This window comes from Hyaena hyaena, unplaced genomic scaffold (assembly GCF_003009895.1).
Source record: "Hyaena hyaena isolate Hyena2069 unplaced genomic scaffold, ASM300989v1 scaffold_80, whole genome shotgun sequence".
NCBI classification, from domain to species: domain Eukaryota; kingdom Metazoa; phylum Chordata; class Mammalia; order Carnivora; family Hyaenidae; genus Hyaena; species Hyaena hyaena.
The window spans coordinates 3,552,479-3,563,417 of NW_024080712.1; the positions used below are offsets into that span (position 1 = coordinate 3,552,479).

General features: G+C 41.1%; 1 protein-coding gene across 6 annotated transcripts in view; it reads left to right on the forward strand.

Annotated features, from left to right (window-relative positions):
* The window catches only part of REPS2 (RALBP1 associated Eps domain containing 2), a 220,926-nt gene extending 210,624 nt beyond the window's left edge, over positions 1-10,302 (forward strand). For all 6 annotated transcript variants that reach the window (XM_039233865.1, XM_039233866.1, XM_039233867.1 and 3 more), the window contains one exon: positions 6,696-10,302. In XM_039233865.1, the coding sequence (XP_039089796.1) occupies positions 6,696-6,764 (69 nt within the window). In that variant the 3' untranslated portion in view covers positions 6,765-10,302. The remainder of the gene's footprint in view (positions 1-6,695) is intronic.
* Positions 10,303-10,939: the final 637 nt, after the last annotated feature.

Below are 10,939 nucleotides of genomic sequence, written 5' to 3' on the forward strand. Positions count from 1 at the left end.
AGATTCTGGATATTAACCCTTTATCTGATATGTCATTTGCAACTATCTTTTCCCATTCCGTTGGTTGCCTATTAATTTTCTGGGTTGTTTCCTTGGCTGTGCAGAAGCTTTTAATCTTGATGAGGTCCCAACAGTTTATTTTTGCTCTCGATTCCATTTTATTTTTTTTAATGTTTATTTTTGGGAGAGAGAGTGAGTGGTGGGGCGGGGCAGAGAGAGAGAGGGAGACAGAGGATCTGAAGCGGGCTCTGTGCTGTTGGCACAGAGCCCAACATGGAGCTTGATGCCACAAACCACTAGATCATGACCTGAGCCGAAGTTGGATGCTTAACCAACTGAGCCCCCCAGGCACCCCAGGAATCATTTTAGTATCAGGCTTCAGTAATCAAGACAGTATGGCCTTGGGTTAGGGATTGATGCATAGATCAGTGGGGCAGGATAGAGGGTCATAAAGTAGATGACATGAATATAGCCATTCCATATTTGACAAAGGTGCAAAATCAATTCATAGAGGATAGTCTTTTTAACAATTGTCTTCTAACAATGGGTCCTTTATATTGGGGAAAAAGTGAACCTTGATCGAAACCTCAGTTCTTGTACAAAGATTAACATGAAATGAGTGGGTCATAGATACAAACAAAACATAAACATATAAAACTTTTGGAAGAAAACATAGAAAAAAATCTTCATGACCTGGAATTAGAAATGATCCCAAAAGCATAATCTAGAACAGAAAAATAGTAATAAATTGTACTTCATAAAAATTAACAACTTTTGCTCTGCCTAAAACACTGTCAGGAGAATTAAGAGACAAGCTATAGACTGGAAGAATATATTTGCAACCCACATATTTGACAAAGGAGTTGTATTCAGATTATATATAGAACTAACTCAATAAGAACTCTCAAAACTCCAAAAATTCAACTTAAAAGGGGGCAAAGGACTTGAACAGACACTTCACCAAAGAGGATATAAGGATAGCAGATAAACATGTGAGAAGATACTGTCATTAGCTATAGGGAAACGCTAATTAAAACCATGATCACATACCACTATATACATACTAGAATTGCCGAAACAGAAAATAATGACAATACCAGGTGCTGGCAACTAGGACTCTCCTGCACTGGTGGGAATGCAAAATGGTACCCCACTCTGAGCAATCATTTGGAGGTTTCTTTTTCTTTTTCTTTTTTAAATGTTTGTTTATTTTTGAGAGTGAGTGAGCAAATGAGCTAGAGAGGGGCAGAGAGAGAGGGAGACACAGAATCCAAAGCAGGCTCCAGGCTCTGAGCTGTCAGTGCAGAGCCTGATGCAGGGCTCAAACTCAAGAACTGTGAGATCATGACCTGAGCCAAAGTTAGACACTTAACCAACTGAGCCACCTAGGCGCCCCTGGAAGTTTCTTATGAAGTTATATATACACCGACTATGTGACCCAGCAGTCCTTAGTGAAATGAAAACTTACGTTTATTCAAAGATCAGTACACAAAAGTTCGTAACAGTTTTATGTGATGCCTCAAACCTGGAAACAGCCCAGATGTACTTCAGAGGTTGAATGCGTCAAGTGTGGTACATTCACACAATGAAATAGTACTCAGCGTTAAAAAGTAGTGATACACACAAGTGGGGTGAAACTCAGCCCTTATGCTGAGTGAGACCAGCCAGTGTCGAAAGGTTACATATTGCTTGATCCCTTGTATTTGACATTCTTGAAAAGACAAAAACCTAGATCCTGAGAAACCAACTGGTAGTTGCCAGGGGTTGTGCATGAAGATGAGGGTTTATAGATTAGGGAGTAGTGCCAGGGACCTTTCTGGTTGGAACAGTAATGTACCCTGTTTGTGGTGATAGTTATGCTAATAGATACATATGTTGAAATTTATTGAACTGTACACTAGAAAAGTTACTTTTACCATATAATAAAAATAGAACTTTTTTTAAAATGTCAGACTTCATACCGTTTTATGAATCTTTGTATGTGACCTTGTTTTTGTTTTGTGTTTAATTTGCTGTTTTTCTCTCCTCTTTGCTTTGAAAGTGTAGGTCATTGTCCTCTACATGTTCTCTGTACTCAGTAAGCCCTTTTGATTTGGAAACCCCTTTTCCTCAGTTCTGAGAGTTTTCTTGGTTTTGGTTATGGTTGCACATTTCCTCCATGTTTCTTCTTTTTTTAAAAAAATTAAATTTTTAATATTTTATTGTCAAGTCGGTTTCCATATAACACCCAGTGCTCATCCCCACAAGTGCCCTCCTCCATGCCCAACACCCCTTTCCCCTCCCCCCCCCCATCTGCCCTCAGTCTGTTCTCGGCATTCAAGAATTTCTCATGGTTTGCCTCCCCTCTTCTCCCCCACTATTTTTCCCCTTCTTCTCCCCCACGGTCCTCCGTTAAGTTCCTCCTAATCCTCCTATACGTGCAAACATATGGTAGCTGTCCTTCTCTGCCTGACTTATTTCGCTCAGCATAACACCCTCAGGTTCCATCCATGTTGCTACACATGGCCAGAGTTCATTCTTTCTCATTGCCATGGAGTATTCCATCGTATAGATAAACCACATCTTGATCCATTCGTCCGTTGATGGACACTTAGGCTCTTTCCATGTTTTTGCTATTGTTGAGAGTGCTTCTATGAACATTGGGGTCCATGTGCCCCTATGCATCAGCACTCCTATATCCCTTGGGTAAATTCCTAGCAGTGCTCTTGCTGGGTCCTAGGGGAGCTCTATTGTTAATTTTTTGAGGAATCTCCACACTGTTTTCCAGAGGGGCTACACCAGTTTATATTCCCACTAACAGTGTAGGAGGGGGCCCATTTCTCCACATCCTCGCCAGATATAAGAGATCTGTATCATGAAAACTATAGAAAACTTATGAAGGAAACTGGAGAAGACACAAAGAAATGGAAAAACATGCCATGCTCATGGGTCGGAAGAATAAATAGTGTTAAAATGTCATTACTACCCAAAGCAATCTACACATTCAGTGCAATCCCTATCAAAATTGCACCAGCATACTTCTCAAAGCTAGAAGAAACTATTCTAAAATTTGTATGGAACCACAACAGATCCCGAATAGCCAAAGTAATATTGAAGAAGAAAACCAAAACGGGAGGCATCACCATCCCAGACTTTAGCCTCTCCTACAAAGCTGTCATCATCAAGACAGTATGGTATTGGCACAAAAACAGACACACAGACCAATGGAATAGAATAGAGAACTCAGAACTGGACCCAAAAGTATACAGCCAACTAATCTTTGACAAAGCAGGAAAGAGTATCCAGTGGAAAAAAGTCAGCCTCTTCAACAGATGGTGCTGGGAGCACTGGACAGCAACATGCAGAAGAATGAAACTAGATCACTTTCTCACACCATACACAAATATAAACTCTTCTTCTTCTTTTTTTTTTTAAATAGTTTATTGTCAAGTCGGTTTCCATATAACACCCAGTGCTCATCCCCACATGCCCTCCTTGATCCGCCAGGTTTCTTCCTCCTACTGCCCTGTACATTTTCTCTCTTCTCGCTTGCTCATATTTTTCGGGCATTGGAACTCTTAGCTTGGTCCTCTAATTCTCTCATATTTTATCACCTGTTTTCCTTCTGTCCTTCTATATTTTTGTCATTTTGTCCATTTCTGGAAACTTAATTTCAAATGTTCATTCTGTTGTTTAATACTAAGAGTTCAGGTTTTGTTCTCTGATTGTGTCTTTTTAAAGGTATCCTATTTTCAGGGTGCCTAGGTGGCTCAATTGGTTAAGCATGTGACTTTACTCAGGTTGTGATCTCACAATTTGTGGGTTCAAACCCTGCTTCGGGCTCTGTGCAGACAGCCCAAAGCCTGGAGCCTGCTTTGGATTCTGTCTCCCTCTCTCTCTGCCTCTCCTTTGCTCACGCTCGCTCACCTTCTCTCTCTCTCTCTCTCTCAAAAATAAATAAATGTTTACAAAAATAAAAAAAATAAAGGTATCCTATTTTCATTTCATTATCGTAATATCTTCTGTTAATGGTGGTATTTTTCTTCTTCCTGAACACTTGCTTTTTTATTATATATTTTTCATTAGATGTTTTCCTTCAGTATCTGATGGTCCTTTGCTTATATTTAGGAGGATCATGAAAATGCTCACTGGAAGCACATAGCATGTTGTGGGCTTGTCAGCTTTGAGCTTCAGTCTTCCCATAGCAGTCTGGTTGGGCTGCATAGTTGGGGAACCTCCTAAGGCATTATCATTGGCTCACTCTTTTTAGTCTGATTGGAGTTTCCAGAGAGGAGACTTTTTTTGGTCTCCTATGTGGAGGGAAAGACTTGCTTCATTGGAGAGAGAGGGCTGTAGGTCTCTGTATCCAGGATATTCATGGAATCTCCCTAGTTCCAGTCCTCCACTGCGTCTGTGTACTGCTTATCAAGAGGCCCTGTGTTACTCCTTTTCAGGGAGTAAATCTGCAGTGTTGTGGCCTGGTGGCAGGAATGATGTAGGGAGCTAACTGCTTCTGAAGCGGCTTGGAAGCAGCACTCACATAGGCAGTCCTCCTCCCTGCACTTGCACCTATGCAGGTGTCTGGTGCTGCCATTTTGTCTTTCAGGGATTCTTCTGTGTACAATCAGGCTGCTTCTTGTTTTGTGCCTATGCTTAGCTTGTGTTTTAGTTTTCTGTACTTGATTTGTAGGAGTGGAAATGTACCAGCCCTAGTGAGGAGAAATCGGAAAAATCATCCAAGTGGAGGTTTAGTCCCAGCCTCTGAACCCATTCACAGACTGACTCAGTTTACAGATGTAGAATCCCTTGAACAGAGGGGTGTTTGGGTCACCTTACGCAAGGACCCCACCATTCAGCCACGTAACAACTGGGACAATGCCCACGTTTATTTTTCTTGGATTTGCTACGTCATTTACTAGTCATCCGTTGGCCTTCCAGCTTACAAATTTTATTGGTATCACTTGTTTTGTGTGTGACTTCAAAATCTTTTTTGTTTTTTTTATTGTTTTGGGAGGGTTCCAGTAGGGAATGAGTGTGGCATGCATGTATGTTCAGTTGCGTCTTTACCTGCAACCTGTCTGTGTTTGTTTGCTACATGGTATCCTACAGTCTTAAGGCTTTGAAGATCAGCCATAGCCTGGTGGCCCTAAATTTATGTCTCCAGTTCTGCTTCTCTTACCTCTGGTCTCTGGACATACAGTCACAACTGCTTACCCACCATTCTCTCTTAATACATCCAGTACACATGTCACACGCTTCCTTCCCAACGTTCCCTTTGAAATGCTGATTTCTTATCTAATCTTGTTCTCAGTTAACCACTACTAGCTACTCGCTCAGTCCCAAATCGCCTTCCTTCTTTCCTACGTTATCAGCAAGTCCTGTCAGTTCTAAATTCTCAACATACATCCAGAATTCATCCATTTCTCTCCATCTTTATGGCTGCTACCCTGATCAAAGCCATTTCATTTCTCACCTGGGTCCATGCAGTAACCTTGCAACTACTCCCTGTCCTGCTCTACAATCCACTGTCTACACAGCAGCCGGAGTGAACATTTTGGGTTCTAAGTTAAGCCACATGCATTCTCTGGTTCAAAACCCAGTGTTGTCCCCCCTGTACTGTGAGTGGTGTGTGGACTCCTTACTCTGTCCACAAGGTCTTTGCTCACCCCTCAGTTCATTCAAGTCTCTGCTCAGATAGCATTACCTCTGAGAAGCCTTCCCTGACCACCCACTCCATCTTTTTTCTTTCTTCCAGATTGCTCTACTACCTCATCTTTCTTATTTCCTTTTGAAAGTATCTTGTTCTTTATTGTCTTTCTCTAGCCATTTGAGTATAAGCCCTTATGAGGGCATTGGTCTGATCTGTCTTGTTCTTGGCTGGTACTGTGATACCTAGAGCAGAATCTGGCCCATAGCAGATAGATCCTCAAAGACTGTTGGATGGCTGGGTAGGAGGGGAGGGTGAACAAACGCTTGCTGAGTTCTGTTTGGATGGTTAGCATGTTAGTTCTTCTGGGGCATCTCAGAATTGAGCCTTTATACAGACTTCTTTCCCATCTTGACTGATTCTACTTAAGAATGCCCTTACGTGTCCCCCTCTCTTCCTGCCAATAAATCTGTTTTAGGACTGAAAGTTTGAATTCCCAAATAGCAGATGGATGGTCCTCTGTTTCTTTCTCCCTGCCGTTATCCATGCAGTCACACCTTAAGTTGTATTTTGTGCAGGAGCCAAGATGAGATTTTGGCAGACAGACGGCCAGTGCATTTGCTCATCCGTCACACTTGTGGGGTGTGGTGCTGGATTAGAAACGAGAGATTGCAGCTAGAAATTGAGTCCTGCTGGCTCACCTCTCAGTATTAGCAGTCTGCTTTTGCTTTTCTGCTCTCTCCCCGTCTGTCTGTTGATTTTTAACATCAACTCCTGCCAGCCACCGATCCTATTAAAACTGCCAGTAAGATTAAGGCGGGGGTGGTGTCAGTCAGTTTCATTTCCTCGTCTTCAGAAAGGAGTTGAGAGATGACAAATTGTGAAGCTGCCTTTGTCTGATAACCGCTTTAAATATGATGCCGTATAGTCTACTTGTCCTTGAGTCATGTGGGACTTCAGTGTTTTGGTGTCTGCTTATGAGTTTCTGTTTAATATCTGATGAAGTAGGGATGAACTCAGGAAATGACCCCTTTGCTTTTTGTTTTCTTCTCTGTTTTGTGCAAATCAGGAGGTTCATCAAGAACGGATTGCATTGGAAAACCAATTGGAACAACTTCGTCCAGTCACTGTGTTGTAATCCCTGAGATTCAAGTAACAGTGGGTGACTTTTTCTGCCAAGATCTTTCCTGTGAATGTTTCAACCCAACTACTTGTCATAGATGTCCAAGACTGTGTGAAAAGCTGTGAGCAGTGGAATATAATCCGTATTTCCTTTTCTCTTGTAGTTCCCTTGTATGTTTTACTCTGGTGGAAAAAATACAACCGGTTATCACACTTGAAATTGTAATTATCGGTGGAATTTATCTCCCCTTCTTAAGTACTTCCTCAAGTTGTTAGATGTTGCTCCTTACCAAAAACCAATCTTCTAGCAAATGGAAACAAGTTAGAGCATTATTTATTTAAAGAATTTATGATTTGTATAAAACCTCATAACCTAGTACCTTCAGGATGCTTGTTTTATTTTTGTATGTATATCAAATACAGTAGGTTGGTTTCCTGAATAATTGGGATTCCAACTGGATAGTCTTTGGCATGATGATAATAAAAACAAAAACTAAAACAAGAGCATCACATTTAGACTGGCACTGTGCCCTCCGCCACCATATGCCAAAAACCGCTTCTCTAGTGCCATTTTGACATTATATCTAGCTATAAATAATACGTAACTATTGTTTTGTGTTGAATGGCAGAGATTTATTGGGTCTTTGCACCTCTGTAAAGTGGAAGTTTTGTCAGTGATCTATTTAACTTGGCCCAGCTAGGCCATTAACTCACAGAACTCAGTCCTTTCATGTAAATTTTTGGGCAAGAGCAATCTGCTTTTTGAACTGCCTCGCCCAATCAAATTGAACAAATAGTTGCCAGATCTCTACTTTTATCCTGCATGGGATAACATATCTGTAAATGCATGTATTTGGAAGCCGCCCTTCAGATGCGAAAGGCTGAAGAGATTGTTTGGTCTGATAAATATTTATTGCTTGAACCCAGGTATTCAACCTGGGGAAGAAGGAGAACTGGTTGTTACCAACAGTCCAACAACTCTGGTAGTTATTTTTGTCTCTGTTATTTTAACCCGGATTGTGATTCTATTGAGTACGAAGAAATAATGAAAGAAAACGCATCTTCACTCTGGACGTACAACTGTCCGTTCTGTGTGAAGTGTACCCTGGGGAAGTGGTTCGTTTATGTATGGTCCAGCAGAGCCCAACTGACTCCAGTGTATGTGTTGTAAAACTATGAGCTCATACTGCAGAAGCCATATGCTGTAGAAACTTTGATCACTTGCTCCCCCTGAAAACTCAAGTTGAAAGTGGGAAATGATCGACTCTCACAGGGGTCAGGGCATGCCTGCTTTAACATCACTTGGAGAGACTGATTACAAGAAATGCTGTCTCTTGTGCATTTTACTGATTTACCCATTCTTGCAGTAGAGGGGTATGGTGTGCCTACGGTCCTTTCTGAAGTGCTTTAGGATAGAGAGGCTTGCAGTATGTGGGACTGAGCCCTTGTTTCAGTAGATTGATGGCTCTTAGAATAAGTAGGCATTTAATGCTTCCATATTTTATTTGCAAGCTTTATCAATAGCTTAATGACAGAAGAGAAAGGCTCAAACAGACGATGTTTTCCTGAAGAAAAACAGCTTGGTGGTTCTATTCTGTGCATATTAAAGGATTTTGAATTGATTTGAGTTTGAAAATCAAAAAACTTGAACTATTTCTCTATTCTCCCTTTCCTTCTCTTTTGGTTGCCTTCTCTGTCCCTCTGGAAGGTGTCTGGAATCATTTAAAACCCTTCCTAAGATTATAAATGGGTGGTGCAAATTTTTTAGGTAACCTCTTTTCCCATATTCTGAGACCTGGGGGCCGTAACGAATTTTATCAACAGTGTCCTCACTGCAGACATTTCACAGCATGTTTACCATTTGTAATATTCCATCCAGGAAAGACTAACATATGCACTTCATCTCATAATCTTCTAGGACATACACCCTCACTCGAGATAGCGCTGCATAACCATTAAGCAGGCATACAAACGAAGGAATGTTAGTCTTCATTATACATTTAAGAAATGTTGAGATATTTTCCCCCTATCAAGTCCACACCAGAGTGAGACAAATTAGGATGTTGGAGTTTTGTTTACTTGGCTTGGTTTTCATTAAAGGAACAAACTCGCATTGGACATAAAGCCCCATGGGTCACGTAGTGTCACCCATATTTTAAGATGAATGGTGCATTAGAGCCCACGTCAGTAATGTCTAGGCGCGACTTTCTTGACTGCACTTAACAGTGACCGCAGTTTTATTAGTTGTTTAGAAGTGGATTAAAAAAAAAACAAATGCACACTATTATGATTACTTGACTAGTGCTCATCTGCTGTTCCTCTGTTTTCTTAGGATATGCACTTTTAATTTAGGATTATAACTCCTGTTAATGTTCCTGTGAGCCTTTAATGTGATTTGTAGGAAGGCTGAGTTCTTGAAATCCCCATTAGCCCTCTTCTATAAAACTACGCCCAGATTAGACCCGCTTGTTGGGCAGAATTCAATGGACAGAAGGCTGGTGTTGCCCCCGTCCAGGGAGGTTTCATAAGCTTGTTGCTGAGTGCTCCTCCTCCATAGGGTCCTGGAGCCCCACAGCAGAACACGCAGCAGGAATTGACAGCAGGCTTCCTGCTACCCACGTGTGGCATTACTGCTTTTGCTGCCTCCCTGTCCAGCAGACGTGAAGCCAAAGCAAAAGGCAGATATGTGGAATGGAAGTGCATGTTGTAATTGAGGCAGATACTTGCATTTGCTTTAGTTGGAAAGATCTAGCCCCTTTATAAATATCAGAGAGGTTCTTTGGACCTAATCAGGACAGGAGACATTGTAGCTGGAAGTCCATTTACTCTCATTGGAGAATAGGATGACCGAGGGGAGGCGACATGGACCCGTCTCCTGCAGTTTGCTCGTGGGGAAGCCGCATTTTCTAGCCCGAGAATCCATAGAAGGAGGTAACTAGTGGCAGAGTTGGGATGCCAGCTAATCTTAGGGATTCTAAGTCAAGTCCTCTAGCCTCTAGCAGTACTAAAAATAGATTAGAAGGGTTTCTTCTATTTACCATGCTGAATTTTATTTACTTAGTAGGTTTTAAAGTATGAAAACATGTTTCTTCAGTGAGTTTTATATCTAGATATTTCTCTTGGATTGAAGCAAAAAATAAAATTTGAAGGGAAAGAGTATGATTGAACTATTTGTTCTTCTGAACACCTCACCTTTCATGATGCAATCAATTACTCTGAGTTTCTTGGCAGAACTTTTGACAGCTGTTGCTTTGAATGGATTCCATTCCTGTATTCCTTATGGGCGTTTGTTTTTAAAATAGACTACTGCGATTGAAATGAATTCAGTATGTAGTAAGTTACAGTTTTCTTCGATATACAGTTATGTGGGTTGCAAATGTTCGATTTCAGCATATTTTAGGGGGAGTAGTAAAAAACACGAAGTGTCCTTTGATTTCCTACCCATGTCTGAAAGTATCATAAAGCACTCTTCATATGTGACTTGATTCTATAGTTTGCTTATAAATGATAACTTGTTTCTTAAACGATCTCACAATCATGGTAATAGATGGGGACTCAGAAGATCAATAAGAAAATAACCTGGAGTGGGTGTTTTTCTTGCAATTAAGACAGGCATTTGCAGATGTTGTCTTCTAAGCAGTAGTTGGAAAGATCTCAGTTACAGTATTACACCTTACAGCTAACAACATTTGTTCAACGCACACTTCAGTCACACCTCCTGACTAGACATCACCAAAGGAATGTGATTTTAAAAGTATTTTAAAAAAATAGAATTTTAAATATTATAGCAACCAGATCTTCCCATATTATTGACAAGTAGGACTTAATAGGCTGTGGTTTGAACATTATGAATGTGAACAAAATGTAATATCAGTTGAAAGGTCATTTTCTCCTCTCGTTAAACAGGATAGTGGTGACTTTGGTTTCTCTTTCCAACTGGCTTACTCTGTTCTTTTTTTTTTTTTTTTTTTTTTTTTAAATTTATTTCTAGGAGAGAGAGACAGCGTGAGCAGGGGAGGGTCAGAGAGAGAGGGAGACACAGACTCCGAAATAGGCTCCAGGCTCTGAGCTGGCAGTCAGCACAGAGCCCGACGCGGGGCACGAACCCACGAACCGCGAGATCATGACCTAAGCGAAAGTCGGACGCTTAACCGACTAAGCCACCCAGGCGCCCCTGGCTTACTCTGTTCT